Source organism: Thunnus maccoyii, chromosome 19 (assembly GCF_910596095.1).
Source record: "Thunnus maccoyii chromosome 19, fThuMac1.1, whole genome shotgun sequence".
NCBI lineage: Eukaryota > Metazoa > Chordata > Actinopteri > Scombriformes > Scombridae > Thunnus > Thunnus maccoyii.
The window spans coordinates 15153242-15172298 of NC_056551.1; the positions used below are offsets into that span (position 1 = coordinate 15153242).

The window sequence follows — 19057 nt, forward strand, 5'->3', positions numbered from 1 at the left end:
ACTAATAGTATCCCCTGCTGGCAAGAGAGGGAACATATCACACACACAATAACAGATGGTATAGAGATGGTATTCTACAGCACATTCCTGTTTCAGAAAAGAAAGCAATTAAAGTTTTTTTTTAAAGAGGATTATAATTAGGAAAATAACAATGAAAATTACATTGTGATGAACTGAAAACACTGAATGAATTTGTATTCTACTTAGTTGCTTTTACAGGCTGGGAGTGCAGTAATTAATTGTTACCCCTGCAGAACCACCAGAGGTCACTACTACTTTAAATTCAAAGCCGCTATCTTTTATCTGAAATCTCAAGGGATCAGTCTTGGTCATCAAATGACTACAGTACAATCCATAGCTCCAAATAATCCTACCTTTTTTTATAAACAACAGAGCAAGGATAAATGAATTCCATATTTTTAGATAATACAGTGAAATGCCTCTAAGACATGAGAAGTCACTGCACCTTACACTGCTACAATCCACCATCCTGATCAATGCAAATTCTCAGAAGCCATTATGACTGACTGTATAATCCTATTAGTCATCCATCACTCAAGACACAGTAGTCTGCATTGTCTACTTACAAATGTATTTCCATCTAGTGGATTCTGTCTGTCAAACTATAAATTCCTCATTATAACAGATTGTGGAGCGTGCAGGGCCCCTCCTCCATGTATGCTCCCAAAGAATAGCTACCTTCCCTCCTCCTATAAACATGCTGGTTTCCATGCCAACCTGGAGCAGGATCCACAGAGCAAACACTCCAGCAGCCAGGAGAAAAGTGTCTAACAATGGGGTCTGAGCTGAGGTTGGAGGGTTAGAGGAGCAGGAGGAGGAGAAGAGTGTTGGGGGGGAACAGAGCAGGTAGCCAATTCATGCAACACAAAGTCGCAAGCAAGACTCAAATTATGAATTTGTAGAAATGAAAGAACGATGTACACTAAAACCTTTATCAAACATGAAAATTAAAGTGTGTCTGCAGTTTCAAATAGCCCCAGTATGTCATGAGGTGCAATAATTGCAGAATGAATTGATTGATTACATTTTCCTTCCTTTTCAGAGTAGATTTTTAACATTTTTCAATTTTACTAAGAATAAAAACATGTAAATATATTAGATTAAAGTACACTTAACATGTATTCATCATCATCAAGCTAGGCCACTGTGAGGCAGGATTCACTCCCTAAAGCCTTTACTCGCTGGATCACTGTATATGTGCAAGATGTTGAACACTGTAGTTATTTTATACCCAAAAGTCTTTTACCTTACCACCACAGATTTGTTGTTTCTAATGCTGCAGTTACATCATGTAGCCTGAAGCCACTGTAAAAATGCAACGTATTAAATAACTGCATTTTTTTTAATTAGGGGAAAGGCAAATGTAAGTAGAAATGGCACAAAAAAGGAAGTAGGGATTTAAAATGATTCTTTCCAGAAATGTAAATTAATTAGTTATTAAAAATAATATCCTTATGAATGTATTACTAAGCTAGGAACACCTGTGAAATTCATGACATAACAAACTTGTCATGCATGTGCAAACAAATGACATATAATAGGCTACAGTAGGAGACCTGTTACTAACCCCAAAAAATCTTTAATTATTTACTGTTAAGGTCCACTCAGTTTAAAATGACGTCGTCCACATAAAACCGTGTCAAGGGCAAAAGGGTAATCGGGGAAAGAAAAGAAGTTCCTGGAAACAGAGGAGTGAGGTGGGACGTTCAAACTGAAAAGATTCCTCAGAGGCGTGACTTCTCTGCTCAGTGCACACCCATAACAAACTCTGAGAGAAACACGACAGTTGATCCTCCTGGTGTTCTCCAGATTACATTCACAGCTCGGTGGACTGAAGGAGCCATTCATCCTGACATGTCACTTTGGGAAAAGTGTTTGCGACAACAACAATAGGTGAGTGAACAAGCCATCGACAATAGAAGTGTGAAGAAAAACTTGTCTGCAAAGGTCACATTTTTTTACTGTTTGAAAATAGTCCTAAAGGACTTTTTTAATATTAAATTCTTATTAGATTACTTTGTGTCCCTACTACTTATATGGCTAATACTGAAAACACAGAATTGTATTATGATTTTTTAAAGTTTTGTATTCTCTTATGGTGGTAGCCTATATGTTGGCAAGCATTTATTGATATATTTTAAAGCCTGAAATAGTTTTATCCTAGTACAAACAAGACACACTTTTTTTTCTTTTTTGAGTGTTTTTCTACAGGTTTAGGGTTCAAAGTACAAAGACTGTATGTGGTTTAATATTACATTTCCTGTTTTGCAATTCCATACTTTGCTGATGCTGCCTTCCTTGTTTGAGGACTGTATAATTCATGTTGTCTTGTGTTTGAATCATCTCTTACTGTAGCCATGAGCCATGGACTAACAGCTCCTGTGTAAAGAAAATACAACTACTTGAACTGACTTCTTCATGGGCACAGAGCTCCTGACAAATCTGCATATCAGCCATGAGCGGAAAGGGTTGTCAGCTCCTGGTGTCTCCGTGTAGCGTGTCCCCATCACTGAGTGTGATCAGAGGGCATCAGTCCCAATCCATCAGGATACCCGTGTCTTCCCCCCAACAGTCTAATCTTAGTCCCTCCTCTGGGATGGAGAAAGTGAAAAGAGGGACTGTCCACTCTTTAGCTTCTGGGAAACATAGTGAAAACCATGCTGTCCTGCCAACCCTGAACCTCCGCAGACAGGTGTTGATCAATGGGAAACATCTAACAATGCCGACTCCATCTCAGTACCAGCAAGTACCTACTCTTCATCCTCCAACCACAACAGTGACGACTACCATTCAGACAGGACTCTGCTCCTCTAACAACAGCTTCAAAGGTAAAAACAAAGGTCAACAAAGGTTACAAATATCCAATCAACCCAGGGCCTGTGAGCAAAATGCAAGAGTAACTTTACTCTCCAGAGCAGTAGTTTAATACTGCAGTATTCATGCTCAAACAAAATCTGTCCCTATTTTAACTGAGACATCAGGGCACACAACCCATTAAATAATAATAATAGTGATGATGTATACAGACTTCTCAACTTCACTGAAACCATCTTTATACTTCACTTATTCTCAATGTGCTCTTCCCACCCCTACAGTCTCCTCGTTAGACCTCGTGTTCTCTTATTTATTGATAATTAACCAAGCATGAAGCTGGTCCCTAAATTTTCTACAGAGGAAAAGTGGAAGGAGGTGAAAAGCTCATTGGTGATTAACAGAGCAGAAAGTGTCTCTGGCCTTCTGAGGTTGGCAAGGAAAATTCCACAATCTACTGTATAAACATTAGTTATAACTGACTAAATTTGTTGGTGTCCTTGGATGTGTGGAATGTGAATTAAAGTCTGTTGCTCTGCTGGAATTATGTATAACCATTTCTCTCCAATGTGGATATTCTGTTTATTCATTTTGAGGCTTTGTGTACAGCAGGTTGCTCTGTGTCTGAGCCCACCATAGAAGTATTCGGGCAGCCAGCTGGTGCTAACCTGACAGTGACCAGTAGTCCCATGACTGATGTCACAGGTCAACCGTATACTGCACGGCCTGTAGCGCCTCATCCCCCATCACATCCACATAGTGTACAGGTTCCCCACACTGATGCCAGGTGGGCAATATCAATAACAGCATGTGATGATGAGCTCACTAAACCTTAAGAGTGTTACTAAAGTGTATAATAACAATCTGTTTCAGATCTTTACTGTCCAGAGAATCCCTGGCATCCACTACCCTCAGTCTGTTTGAAACCCAGTCAATGTTCAGTGGCAGACATGATTGGCCGTATGGCTACCGTGTCCTTCCTCCCCTGGGACTACCTCAGTGCTCCACCCAGGCCAGTGAGGGCGGTGAGCAGCTCAGCCTTTCTCCTGGCACAGCCATGTCGGGCACGACCATATCAGGTGGCACGAGCACCTCTGCTTCCCTGCCCTCGTACCTTTTTTCAGGTGATGCCGGAAGCCCCAGACAGTCTCGTGCTAAGAAGAGAGCTCTCTCCATGTCGCCTTTGTCAGATGTCATGGGTATTGATTTCAATTCCATCATACGCACCTCGCCTACCTCACTTGTGGCTTATATCAATGGTTCCCGCAGCTCTCCAGCCTCCCACCCCACGCTCTCGCCTGTCCAATCTGAGGGTTATGGTCACTTCCTGGGTGTGAGAGGTCGCTGCATCCCCCAGGCACATCCCTACAGCATGCCAAGCTCTTCGCAGGCTCTGGCCCCACAGACAGAGTGTGGCCGTATGCAGATGCTTGAAGAGGGAGGGGGTCTGGAGAGTCAGATGGCTAACATGGTGGTGGAGCAGCAGTGCCTCCCAGAGGAAGGAGGGGCACTAGAGAAGACTTCAGAAAGCTGCAGCCAAACCGCCACCAACATGCTGCCACCTTTACAGTTTCAGCCAGCCCTGTTGACTACAATCCATGAAGCTGCTACTCCACAGGGGCCTCCACCACCCTACCACTCCCATCAGCACATCAACCTCCCCAGGCGTCACTGCAAAATAAAGACCCCTTCTCAGGACCCTCTTACCCAGGCTCCCATCGTTCCTCCCAAACATGGGTTCAGCTTTTTACCCCAGGTCCCAATGCTGGAGGAAGAAGAAGGAGAGTTGGAAGACTATGGGGCCCACTGCTGCAGGTGGTTAGACTGCAGTGCAGTCTATGACCAAAAGGAGGAGCTGGTAAGGCACATAGAGAAGCTACATGTGGACCAACGGAAAGCTGAGGATTTCACATGCTACTGGGTGGGCTGTCCTCGCAACTTCAAGCCCTTCAATGCCCGATACAAGCTTCTTATCCACATGAGGGTCCATTCAGGAGAGAAACCCAACAAGTGCACGGTACACCATGCAGATCACAGCTGTGTCTTGTTTCATGCAACTGAAGTCTATACTTTATTTTCATACAATACTTTATTCCTCTGCCTCTTAGAAAGAAGACTCCGCTGGTTATCTCCCCTTCAATACACAGATAGCACAGCTCCCTCTCAATCAGATGTTTTTTTTTACTTATTTGTGAGGAGGCTGAGTGAATGCAGTCAAAGCAGGAACATGATGAATGTAAGGGACTCACTGGGGTCAATTCTAAGTGTTTCATTCAAACCCACGGTATCTAGTTTAAGGCTTTCACACCTCAGCCTACAGAAAAAAGTCATTTTTAGCGTAAATGCCTTCATGCCAATGTTTAGATCAGAAATATGGCCTCTCTCTCCTCTTAAGTTTAGCCATGGAGTAATTAGCAGAGCTCTGTGATAATTGACATGGGTGTTAACTCAATTATGTAGTTATTAAATCAGCACAAAGGAGGCATAGCACTTTAGATCTGGCATGGCACCATGGCTCTGTAGTAGCTACTGCCTGGGCCTGTCAGCAGCAGGGGGTTTGCCAGGCCACCGACTGGCAGACTTGGCCATCATTCTGGGAAGGTGATGCCCCATAGTCTGGTTCTCCACAGGTCTGCTTCTGTGGCCAAAGAATTGGCATTATTGATGAACTAGTAGACTTGTGTCTCCAAGAATGATGATATAGTTCTTTCAGATATGTTGCAATTTAATGATAACTCTTCTTGTCATTATTTTTGAACATAATCTAAGAGATTTCACATTGTAGAGACCCTGTTTCTCTCTCTCTCTCTCTCTCTATATATATATATATATATATAGAGAGAGAGAGAGAGAGATCATATGCATATCACATATATATACATATACATATACATATATATATATATATACATATATATATATATATATATATATATATATATATATATATATATATATATATATATATATATATATATATATATATATATATCACTAGGAAAAGACTTAGATTTAGATGAATAATGGACAAACGACTAGCCAAACATACTCCGTGTTTCTGCTTTCAACAAGTCAATTATATGCTTTCAACAAGTTAATTATTAACTGCATGCATACCTGCAGTCAACCTTTTGTACCAAAATACTCACTTATTAGTTGAAGCCAGCTCTGTTGCCATGGGGCTGCAAGTGTTGGATGGGTCTGTGTACCATGTATCCATTCAATAATGAGGGAAGTATACATTGTCACAACCCATTGCCAAAAACAGAATGTATACCAAGTGGCATCTGTCTGTGTTTGCCATACAGTAATTATAGAAACACAAAACAAATTTGAAAAGCAAAGAGAGAAAGAGGCAGCACATTAGACGTATCTTTCCTGGACTTTAATGAGGCATTTTGATTCTATGTGGATTTTCTTAAGGTCAAGTCTGAACATTATGTCAAGAGTGCAGGCATTTTCACAGACCTAGCATGAGGTTGGGCATGTGATTACTTCTACTCCCACTGAGATTGAGAAGTTGTGCTAGAAATGCTAGATAGGAACATTCTGAATCTCTCAGAACAGTTAGATTAAAAGCACTTTAATACTTAGAGAAAACGAGCATCACTTGAAATAACACAATTGTCCAAGGTGTAGAGCACAGTTATTCTTAGGAAATGATTGGCAGGTGAATAAACTGATGCATGATAAATGAAGTGCAAGCCAGCAGCAGAACAATGGGGCAGCTCTTGTTACACAGTGAACATATAGGGCAGGCCCAGACTTGTACCTGTCATTTCACAATCTGTTTGATGATGATTGAACAGTTTGTTAACATATCCTAGACTCACCAGTTTATTTGCGTGTGTCACTGTGATTTAAATATATGAGGTTTGAAAAGCGTTGTTTGAACTTGCAAAACCAAAACAACAGATTCCCACTGGCCTTGTAAGTCGGCGTGTTAATTATGATTTTTGGACAATATTTAATATTATCCTGGGCTATTTCCATTTTACTAATTCCAGGACTCTATCTTCAGGTAGTGGAGACATGCTCTTTGCCATTATTAGCTTGTATCCAACTTCTGCCATGTTTTTTACTACCATTCCAACACTGAAAATACCAAAAATGTTTCATTTTTTTCTATTACCTTTCAGTAAGCATTAACCATTTTATGATCAATGAATGCATTTGCATAAAATTCTAATGAAATCTTATTTTTTCCCCAAATCCTCTAAATTTCCCTGCACGAGGAGCTTGTAATTCAATCCTTGCTAATACCACTGACGACAAGCCTGATAAGATTTCAGGTTGGACAACATTTTAAGTGTTGTCCCTACTTTGTTTGGAGGGAACTGCATTTTGGCACAAGAAAATTATGATTCACCACCAGACATACATTTTCACATTACAGCTTCTGACATTGTACTGAAATCAGGCTGCTGATAAACATAATGACTCCTAGCATGGAGACTATTGTAATTATTTAGTAACATTTTGATCGTGATAAATCACCCACATACATATTACAACATATTGTAGCCATTTATTGAGTTTCATGAACAGTCACAAGTAGTGTCTTCTATACTAGATAATATTAAAAAGATCGCACAGTAATTATACAATCACTGACAGTTTGTTATGTATATTGTTTAAATATTTAAAGCTTTATATGATTTATTTTGTTGTCTGTTAGCATTTTGTCCCACATTTGGAGTCACTGAAAACTATTATTTTTCATGCAACTTCCTAAGATTTAGGAATGCACTAGTCAATGGAGACAGGGACTGAAAAGCCAAAACTATACAGTACAAGGAAACAGGATAAAACAAAAAGAGTGAAGAGGTTAGAAATATCACTGTTGCGGTAGGGAAGAGTGGAGTTCAGAATGAATTGACCTCAGAGTAAGACTGGGCACTGGACAGACTCTGCTGGCACAGACTGCAGCTGTCATTGTTCAGCCAGGGCATGAGTACCTGCCAGGACCTGTCAGAGGCTGGCTGTAACACTGATCTACACTGAGGAGCCATGCTGCTTTCTTTTCAACCCAGACGTCCCTCACCACCAACTCAAAAGCCCTCCGTGCTTTATGAGAGCTTCATGAGACAGAGAAAGAGAGTTACACAGTTACCCCTGGCTAGTCCTGGAGCTCTGGCAGTATTTTAGCACTTTGGTGCTGAGAGACGATTTATCTCCGTCTGCGCTGTTTTTCTTGTGGCACTCTTGTGGCAGAGGTTTCTGTTGTTAATTCTTGTCTTTATATTTATGATTGGTCAACTTTACTAATGCATCCCCTCATGAAGGAGAATTTATTGTATTAGAAGAGAATTGGAAAGCATGCCCAGGTGAATATTTACTCCTATATGCGTGGGAAGGGGTTATGAGAAGATTGCTTTCACTTTTTGTGCTAATCTACTATTTGTTCAGTTTCCAATTTAGTCTGTTTGCTTTGACTAAATGTTAAGAATTCTTCATATTCAGCGCTGGTAAACCCAGGCCTTATGAATTTATAGAACTTCCAGAATTCAACCACCATCCATTTAACATTCATAACATAGTCATATCATTGCATTGTTTGCTTTGCAGCAAACAAAGTTTAGCAAGGAAGTGATAGTGGTAAAGTCTTTATTTTCATGCTCAATTTTAGAGACTGGATTTAGGATTGTTTCCGAGAATAGATGTTGACAGGAAATAGCTCTATTGTGATGAGAAAGACTGGCGAGTATGTCTACCGTGTATGTGGAATTCAAAGGAATGCTATCAGTGAATGATTAATGGGAAGAAAAAAATTAATTTGGCTTTGGCGGTGGTGATTGAGAGGTATCAGTATGTAAAAAATTCAGTCTTGGAGGAAGAATAACAAAATTGGACATGGTCTGTGTGTTTTCCCCATAAGGCTTAGTAAGAACATTCCAGCCCCCTGTGAACAGGAGGAGGGAGAGTAAAGTCCTGGCCTTACAAGAGAAAAGCTTTGATAATTCACATATCTTAGCAGTTAAGTCACCGTGGTCGCATGACACTGCAAGAAAAGAGCAGTTTTGTTGAGTTGTATTACTGTGGTATTGTCCTGAAGCACAAGAAGTAACAGAGTAAGGCCTTGTGTAAGATGTTTCTAATATGGTTCTGTTATGAATATAATGAAGTCATTCCTCAGTTTTGAGTTTTTTGTAAACGTATTAAGAATAGTGACAGTTTTTTTTTACACTTTTTTTTGTAATCGATAGCTACCAGCTGCTGTCAAGGTGATGCAAGATAAAGGATTGAAAACACAAAAACGACAATACAGTGATGTGTGTATAAACACTGACCCCTGCTGGTGTCACTCACCACCATCAGAGATGTATCACTTAAAATATGATATTTGTTTAAAGTATAAAAAAATAAAATGTATATTTGAACTAGTGAGATATAGAAAATTCATATTCTGTTGAATGTTTAAGCAAATTTGCCATTAAGGGTCTCAAATTAAATATGATGAGACTTTGATTCTTGCAAATATTGCCTGCCCAGTGATATATTAGATTAATTAAACTAGCTTAAATTATGAGTGTTATATTTGTAAGGTGGTTTCGCACAGTGTGCTGTGCACAGTATTTGGTTAATTACGCTTATTGTATTATATAGTACAATATTTGTCTTTTCTCCAGTAAAATTGCATCAGAGTGCCAACATCCAAAAGCATGCTGACAAACACAAAGGTGCAGTCATCTAAATTACAAGTACAAATTCACAAAGTAATCAATTGGCTAATAGTAAGAGCATTGTGGTTGATTATAATGACAAGTGATAAAATAGGATCTATTCACTACTAACAATAGCCAGGAGTTCCGATAATGAATAGATAGCATAACCTTTTCATAAAACTGAAACGCACCTGTCTCTCCCAAATGTTGCTCTCAGGGCTTCGCTGTTTTATACCTGCTTGCACGCCAACAATGAAACTAGCAGTGAGCAGTTAGTTCTTAGTGTTAGGCTTGAGTGTCAGGTCAGACTAAATGACAGTAATTTTTTTATTCAAAAGGTTTTCTTTTTCCACTCCCTCCCACACACTGAGGTCAGCAGCCTTTTGTGTGTGGTGAGTTCCAGCTAATAAGCTCATAGCTCCAGGTATATGTGCAACAACATAAGGTTGGAGATGCTTGTAGAGCTTATATTGAATATTGCGATGTATGAAGCAGATACACCAAAATGTAAAGGACCTCAAAATCAATGTCCCCCAACCCCAGGCCTGTTTTAAATGCATGTAGTAGAAATACTTATCTATTACAACCTGATTGCAATGGACTCCTTTAACTGCTTTTACTGTGTTTGTATGCGGTTACAGTTTGAGGGCTGCAAGAAAGCTTTCTCGCGGCTAGAAAATCTGAAAATCCACCTGCGTAGCCACACGGGGGAGAAACCCTATCTGTGTCAGCACCCGGGATGCCACAAGGCCTTCAGCAACTCAAGTGACAGAGCTAAACACCAGCGTACACACCTGGACACAGTGAGTGGCAGCCTTGCATAGACAACCCATACAATTATGGATGGTATTTCAAAGCTTGTTTGCCTCTATGTGGACTCGTGCAAGTTCTCATATTTCTGTGGCTGTACAGAAGCCGTATGCATGCCAGGTGCCTGGCTGTTCAAAGCGTTACACTGATCCCAGCTCCTTGAGGAAACACGTGAAATCCCATTCTAGTAAAGAGCGACAGTTACGGAAGAAGGTAAGAACCGCAATGCATGCTGTAACACAATTCACAATTCTTTACAGTTTTTCCTCCTTGAGAAAAACTTTACTTGAGTTGTACACTTATGCTAAGTGTACAACTCAATGAAGGTGTAAAACTGTCCACCATTAGTGATGATTGCACGTACACAGCATCACTTCCTAAACATTACAATGATGGACAAAGGGAAATCTATATTAACACATTTCACAAGTTTCATTTCATTAGACAGCCATTTGTCCTAATTAGCTGATAGTATTGTATATACTCACTGTGATGCACTCTCCACCCCATTCTGTTAAGCTCTGCAACTTAACCGTTCACAGAGACATGTCATTTACTTTTACTTTCATTAACTTACATCTACTGTAAGTGTGCATGCAGTCAGATGAAAATATCTTGGCTTGTCAGTTTATACATCCACCTACTGTATATTAACACTGACAAGGCTAGGTCACAAAATAATACACATAATTATGTTGTTTCTCATATGTTGTCTCTTAAGTTCCTACTGAGGGTTATGTCACCATAGATACAAAGAAGGTGGGTTGTTACTAAAAAAAAAAGGTGACATTTTACAAAGTTTCCCACATGCACAACTTTGATTAAAAACAAACGCCCATTGTAATTGTGATTTCAGTGATGATTCTTGAGATGGAGTGTATCTTACATTTGTTTCTTACCGAGACCACTGTGAAAGCATACCATATATACTGTATAACAACCCTCTTAGGCATCCTATAGCTTTTTTTTGTCTAGTCTGCAAATAGCTAAATAACTAACATGACTTCCTTGTATAAATAATGACCATTTAAAAATGTTGTTCATTTTTGCCTTCATTGAAATGTAGTAGAGTGACAGGAAATGAATGGCTTGGCCACAGCTAATATAAAAGAGGATTTTACATCAATGTCCACATCTGTTAATCAGGCTTTTTTCACATCTAAAAACAAAAAGTGCTCAAGGTGACCTGCTAGAGGAAGCATGATCAGATATATTATATCTTACTAATCCAAAACCAACTGCACAAAATAAAACCTATTCATTGTAAATGATTAAAATGTGTAATATTGTTGATAAAACTATAAGAGTATTACTGCTGTTAGTATTATGCTATAAAAAAAAATATCAGCCAGAATCCTATTACCATTCTCTTCACCAACATCTATGTTTATGTTCCATCTACCATTTCTCTAGATGAAATCTACAGCTGATGTGACCCAGGACACACTGACAGACTGTTTAACCATCCACCCTCTGCAGCCAAGCCTTTCCCCCCTAGCAAGGATAGACAACAACTTGAACCCATCCTCCAGTGCATCTCATGAGTCATACTCTGGTATGTCTAAGCTCTGGCTCTTCACATATGTATTTGTGATGTAAAAACTAGATACGTAAACACATCTCCCGGCAACCATGTGCACATAATAGGTTTATCTGTTAGATTTAGGCTGTGGTGGACAGCCCTGAAGTGTCTGTCATCCCTGTTCCTCAGCTGCTCCGCAGGGACAAGACTCCTCCAGCAATCCTCACTTGGCTCTGTTGTGCTCCTTACAAGATAATTACAGGTACTGAGGATTTTTTGTGTTATTGTGGGGACTGTAGGTCTTACAGTGTGAGAGAAAGCTTCAGAAAGTTCATAAAGTTTTAAAAGTTTTCTATATATATTTGAGCTATAAAAAAAAAAAATCTTGGGCATTAAATCGACAAAATAAATCTTTCAAACTATGTTACTATTCTTCAATTTGAGCATATAATATAACAGGAATTCCAAATGTTTTTTAGAGTCATTGAAACCCTCTCATTGGTAATGTACTGTAAATGCATACTGTGTTTGTGTGCACACTCATGAGAAGCATAGCCTAACCCTTTTCATGTTATTTTTTTATATTTTTATTTATGTGCAGCAACATAGGAGTCAACGGTCGGAGCAGTTAGTTTTATTGAGCAAGCCAAGTGGTAGTTTCTTTTCAGTTTGCATTCCCGTTGGCTCAGTTTGAACTTTAAACCATGACTAATTTAAATGCTTCACAAATCTTTTTTTGTTTTTTTTTCCTCTCTTCAATCAATCACAATCAACTTAAACACTAGTTGTCATGGATTCATGGCTATAAGCTCATAATTAGAATAATCAGTTTAAAAGAAGGTCCTAGTTTGCATGCTGATAAAAGAGTCTCAAGGTTTTTTTGGTATGTTTTATTGGTGTGTGTGTGGGGTGGTGGGCTACGGCTGGGAAGAGGCTTTACAGTTTGTGGATGGCCAGAAACTCATTTGCCTGGTCAAGCCATAGGAAATCATCCCTTCATCTATACACTTCAAAGCATGTGATAAAGGATTTCTGTCGTTCTGAGCAGCCAGATGCTCATGGCTCCTCACTGGCTGTGATTGTTCTCATATCAGCAGTAGGCCAAAGCATTCGCTGCAGGATTCTGGGTGGACAATTGGCCTGTGAAAGCAGACCTTGCCTTGCTTCATTGGTCTCGACCGCCGGTATTAATGGATGCTATAGCCACCGACAGGAGCGGCTAAGGAATTCAATAAGTGAATCATAAAATCTAAAAAATACCATTTAAAGTCCAGTGGGAGAAAAGAGACGCTGTAATTACTTTTTTAGATGTTAAATCGATTGTAAAATCCTTGTTGCCATTTTCTGTACACTTTTCTGGGATTCCTTTCGGTTCCTATTCAGTCCTTGTATATTGTCAGCAAACTTTGGCTCCTTTAATATTCTTGTTATTGGCAAGTAGACATGCAAATGTGTTACTTGGCCAAACCTCACAGCAGGGGTGTCAGCTGCCATGGCCACTGAACAATATTTCAATTTAGCTTAATCCTCTGAATTTCACAATGAGTTACATGATTCTGAAAGTAATGCCCTTGATTTTTTTTTATGTTGTAACAATGAGCAACAGAGATGTTAAAATTGGGATATAGACATTTCTTTTGACAGGGGGGTTTAAAATAATTCACTGTGGAATTCCTACACAACCCAGATGTAGAGAAAAAAGAAATATATATTCAGTGAAGTTAAACAAGCTTTCCTATTTTAGCCGATTACACTCACTACAGATGGAGTAGCCTTCATCCATTATCTATTTAAAAGGTGACGGACTGAATTGCAGGCTTAGACTTCCACTATTGTGTTGGAAAATGCTATTAATGAATTATGGTTGCACAGGCCATAGTATATAGAGTGCAGACTGAAATACTTTCAGAAGAAGTGCCTCTAGAGTGGATCTATTGCTGCTTATATCAATTGCTAAGCACAGAGCATCAATCATTTTGTCCTGAACTCAATAATAAACACTTGAGATGGCACATTGTTTTAGTATTGTGCAGAGATTACAGTATATTTTATTACAAATAGCAATACCAGATGCATGCTTTTACATAATGTTCAAACTCATAGCAGAATACATCCTACTTAGAGTACAAGTACACTAAACCACTGCATTGTTGTACTGGAATTGCAGAAATGTAGAAAATGAAGGGTTAAATCAACTGTGCTGGAAGCCACCATGCTGAGGAAGTGAGGCAAAGGAATCCATGAAAGTAGCAATTCTTTCCTCATTACATGGATGTAGCACAGATCTGAAAGAGGAAGCTTTGCTGCATTCTTTTAAGTGGTTAGGTTCATTTCAAATACATGCAGTGTTGTCTATCTCACCTGCATCAAACAAGAGATTTAATTGGTTTTCTGTGTTCAAGTAAAGGATTGCCTTAGGACAGTCACATGATGACAGTTTATTGTCAAAGTCTGTGTCGGATTTATGTAGACCTTGTCATTACCTCATGATGGATCCATTAATGCTTTATTTGCTGCTTCACTGTGCCTTTGTCTGTGTGAAACTGTGGCAAATATAGAACTGGCACAATACAGTTGTTGGCAATCTTTCACCAAATGTAAGGGTGATAAAGTTTGTGATCTTGAATGTGTTTGATTTCTGTAACCTTTGATATCTACAGTAAGTGGTTTAAAATGAGAGTATGATGACCTTTGATGGTGATTTTTCTTTCCATAAGTTGATGTCATTGCCTGTAGAAAATACATAATATTGTGTCTTACTTAACTTTGTTATTTCTTAAGGAAAATATCACACACTGAATCATATATAGAGGATGGACACAACAAAGGAAACACCAGTAGAATGTGTTTCAGTATGGTAGCCCTGCAAAAAATACAGGCTTTTTAAAGTTTACAACATTATTTGTTCCATTTAGTTTCTAAGGGGTTTTCATGTGTGAAAAAATATTAAGAAATATTTTTAGATTTAGAATATTAGGTACTTACACCTTAATGGTTAATGGCATCCAGCCTCAAAAGCATCAAACCATTGAAACATGACACAACTCTCAGCAAAAGTCTCAACATTGTTAGTTTGTTGTTGTTGTTTTTTTTTGGAAATCATTACAAAGACGTTTGCACATTATCCACAGGCTACAAATAAGTAATAATTATTTTTTTTAATCATAGAAAATATGTATTGTTATTTTTCTTAATTCCACAAGCAGAGTATTTACTTAAGTCTGAAATATTTCAGGTTTGTTGATCCTTCCCCTCACCAGCTGTTCCCTGGGGACCAGTGTGTGCCTTGCTCTTCCACCTGCCTCCCGCATCCTCCCAATGGGACATCACTGCGGAACAACCGAGATCTGAAGCAGCCCAGCCAGCCGCCTGATCTCACAGATCACAACCCAGGTACTCAGAGGTTTATCATCTGTGTATTCTTCAAGGTTTGTCAAAATACTCACTCCATAGATGTAAATACAGTTGTGCACAGACCAGCTCAGTGCTGAAGGGAAGGTTCTTCTGAGGAAGGTTTATAGTGCAAGTTTCACATCTTAAGAGCCTATTAACAAACGCGTGGGCGGTTTGACAATCTGTTTGAACAGATTTTCTCGCATGCACATTAATTGTGCAGTATATCTTTACGATGTGTAGCAGGTGGCAGGTGGTTTTCTAGTTAGACAGAATCAGACAGCTCTACACTATGTACCTTTAAATAGATATAACCTCTTTTCCCCCCAGACTTGACAGGCACAGTGATGTTGACGAGGTTCTCAGAAACACACAGTTCGGTTTGAACTGCTGAGATAAAGACAGGGTTTTTGACAAGACTGAGATGCACACTTTGTTTCATTTAAGGGGTCTAATGCTGCTTTTCTTCTGTAATGTATAATTTAAGGAGAAAAGCCACAGAAAGCTATAAAGTTGTTCTTTACAATGAGGATAAAGGAGCAAGACTTTCTTATTTATTCTGTAGAGCTCCCCGGCCAGATGAAGATGCTATATTCTCCTCCACAATATGGTGGGATCACAGCACAGACCAGCTCGAGTCACCTGATGCAAGTTGATGCCTTTGGTGACAGCCTCGCTCCAGCAGTCAATAATCCCAATGGGGTAACCAACTCACAAACAGCTCTTTCCTGCATTACAGGTAATGAAAATACAGTCTAAACAAAATTGCTTTAGGATGAGCACTTTATTGCCATTGGATTTCACGACTCTTGCTGTGTATACAATCATCCGTGTGTTTCTATGTTTGTGTGTGTGTGTGTGTGTGTGTGTGTGTGTGTGTGTGTGTGTGTGTGTGTGTGTGTGTGGTGCGCGCACCAAATGTGTGTGTTTGTGCATGCGTGCATCTGCAGGATTTGGTGTCCAAGTGCAGGATGTGGCCTCTAATCAAAAATTACATGAAGGAGAGCTCTTCAGTGTGGTGGACCACTGCACAAGCCAGGTCGCCTGCATCTATACAGAGGGGTGATAATATCCTATCGCAGGTTTCTCTCCTTTGTACTATTTTGTGTCACCATCTATTTAAGTCAAATGGTGAATAGGAAGAACACAAGATGGCACTGCAACCTGGCGGCAGCTTCACTTAGAAAAATAAAGGGATGATAAAACAATCTAAGATGTAGCTTTCTGGGTTCAATGAAATCGAACAAATTGACTCTACATTCTCGGTGCAAGTTTTTTTTTCCTCTCTTTGCAGCTAAATTTCTGTAAATGTAAAATGTAAAATCTGACTCTACAGTCTGGCTTCTGTCTCCATAATCAATGTATAGTAATGACTGAGTCTACAGGATTTTAATGTTTACTTCCTCAGTTTTTATACAGCTTGTGTATAACACGTAGTAAGTACTTCAAGTAGTTTCTTGTGACATTTTGCACAATATTCTACACTGCAATCAAAGCAAAGTACGCTAGTGATCATTTATTAAGGTTTTTCTTAGAACCATGGCTTTGTAACTATAGTAACAAGACAGCCTTACCATTTCACTGTAATGTTCATAGACATAACCTGTTGTTTGAATATAGTAATGTGCTATGAGTGCTCCTGTGCCTAGAGTATGAGGCAGATTTGTATTGATGATTTTGCTTGTTTTAGTTTATTTACTACAAATTCTACAAATTCCTTACACTTCATATTACAGTTGATCATTTTTCAAAGCATGGCATGGGGCTTTAAGTTTTTGCCATTCATTTTCATACAGTATTGAAGATTAACTTCAAAACTTGCTTGAGGAGTAAACCATCACAGTGATTATAGCTACTTTTATTTTTGCCAGTTTCTTTAATTGCTTCATTTTAATCCAGTGCATAAGCACAACTATAAGTAAAAGAAGCAGACATGATGTTCACTATGGGTTACCCAACACATGCAATTTTAAAAAATTGATTTTTTTATTGTGGTGAAATGACTTTAAGGATAAAATCCTCTAAAGCTTGCTTTGAAAAATGATCAGCAACAGTCTGAAGTATGTATCATGCACTACATGATTTGTGGTACATGGGCTAAAATGTGCAAAATTGCTGCTCTGGTGCTTTAACTTTTGAATATATTTGGAATATATCAAGAAAAAGAAGTAAATCATTTGTACCTTCATTTGTTGTTTGTTATTCCTTATTTGACACAAAAGCTATGTGTCATTTTTCCAAAGCATCCTGCAGTTGATAAAGAGGGACATACATATAACATATTGAGAGAGCCATGAAACTCATTTCATCAATAAAAATGGAAGAGTGACCTTAGTGAGAGACCTTATTTTATGCCTGTTGTTCTGTAACTCAAGTACAAGGCCACTGATATACAGATATTTTTGTGGCTATAAAAATAACACAACAAATAGTAAGTGTTGTTGCCACTGAGCAACATGAATTTCTAAAAATGTTGATTCTTTAAAAAGCAGCCGCTTTGCGCACCATAAACCACATTTAGGCAGGCATAAATAAACTCATTTAATTGTTCACATTGCTATCTCTGTTAAGTCAGCATCTCTATTATCATAAACCAAAACAAGACAAACTTAAAAGGCATTACAGTGGAACTACTTTCTGCTAGCGATATAAATAATTTAATATTCTGAAAATCTGGAGGCAATAAGATAAAGTAAATTGCAGATGTGATTATAACACTATGGAAAGCCTGTACGGGTCCAGCAGGCACCAGTCTTCACAGCAGTGTATTTTTCTTGTTTGCAACTGAAAGGACAAACAGTTTTACTTGAAAATAATTTTTTTAGCAAAAGAGTGTCATGCTTCAGATGGGGGTTTCAGTAGTTGCTTAGCAACAACAACAGCTTTTCCAAAAAGCATCTGTTTGCTAACCAAAAAAAGTGCTGCGCAGTGGACACAGGTGGTCAGGTTAAGCTTTGTATCTATAGGAAACCTCTTAACAATTGGGTCTTTCTTTGATCACTATTCCCAATTTAAAAGTTCTGCATGTTTTTAGTCCTCCTTGTGCTATGTGGTAAAATATTTTAACTTGTAGTAGATGAGTATCATACTTTATATTTCAGTAATTTCATTGACATCTGCAAAAACTGTTTTTCTAACAACACGCACCACTTTTTGCACAATGTATAAAAATGGCAAGTAGTGTGGCAATAATTTAAGAGAAGATATTATTAAAATTTTATTGTTGACAATAATTGCTCATCCAGCAAAGGTAAATGTCCAGTTTGAACTAAACAACATACTGTTTTTCACAAATATAAGGAACATTTTGATTCAAAAGCCCTGAAGCAGTTGTTCACACGGTCAAGTAACAAACACCTGCAGTGCTAACATTTAATCATTCGGGTATAAAGATGTATTCATTAGGAAGGGTTAATTTTCCAATAACAAAGTAGGACAGTGAGAATCATGGCAAAAAAAAAATCAATATGATGGTCAATAAATACACAGCACAGAAGAAGAACTGAGAATGGCATTCACCCTTGGCCTATTCAGCCATCTGGTATGGTGAATAAGACATACTGGGCACTGCCTGTGCACAGAAACAGCAGCGATGTATAAGAGGTTAATGAAAAGAGGTTAATACATTTCTGTCATCAGAAATGTGCAGATAGGCTTTTGACAGGTGGCAAGCATTTAGTCAGCATTCATTTTAAGAGCAATACCACCTTGTCTTTACTCTGTCCTTCCACACAAAGTGTTAGAACAGAAAAAGACGTTTTCATTTGGGCAAAATATATGCAATCTGCTAAAATCTCAAATCTGAGAAATGAGAAATGGCTGGAACACGTTTAGA

The 19057-nt window shown here is 38.7% G+C and overlaps 1 protein-coding gene across 1 annotated transcript; it reads left to right on the top strand.

The window, feature by feature from the left end:
- The first annotated feature begins 2476 nt into the window (after positions 1-2476).
- glis3 (GLIS family zinc finger 3) lies at positions 2477-16507 on the top strand. Its single transcript, XM_042395753.1, has 9 exons — positions 2477-2849; positions 3445-3619; positions 3706-4849; positions 10139-10300; positions 10410-10520; positions 11721-11862; positions 12019-12091; positions 15065-15222; positions 16173-16507. Exons 1-9 carry the CDS (start codon positions 2477-2479, stop codon positions 16286-16288), a joined length of 2454 nt encoding a protein of 817 aa, XP_042251687.1. The 3' UTR covers positions 16289-16507.
- Positions 16508-19057: the final 2550 nt, after the last annotated feature.

Coding starts and splice junctions, on each gene's coding strand:
- glis3 (XM_042395753.1), top strand. CDS start 2,477: ATGAGCGGAAAGGGTTGTCAGCTCCTGGTGTCTCCGTGTAGCGTGTCC. Junction 4,850..10,138: donor AGAAACCCAACAAGTGCACG/GTACACCATGCA, acceptor ATGCGGTTACAG/TTTGAGGGCTGCAAGAAAGC. Junction 10,521..11,720: donor AGCGACAGTTACGGAAGAAG/GTAAGAACCGCA, acceptor CCATTTCTCTAG/ATGAAATCTACAGCTGATGT.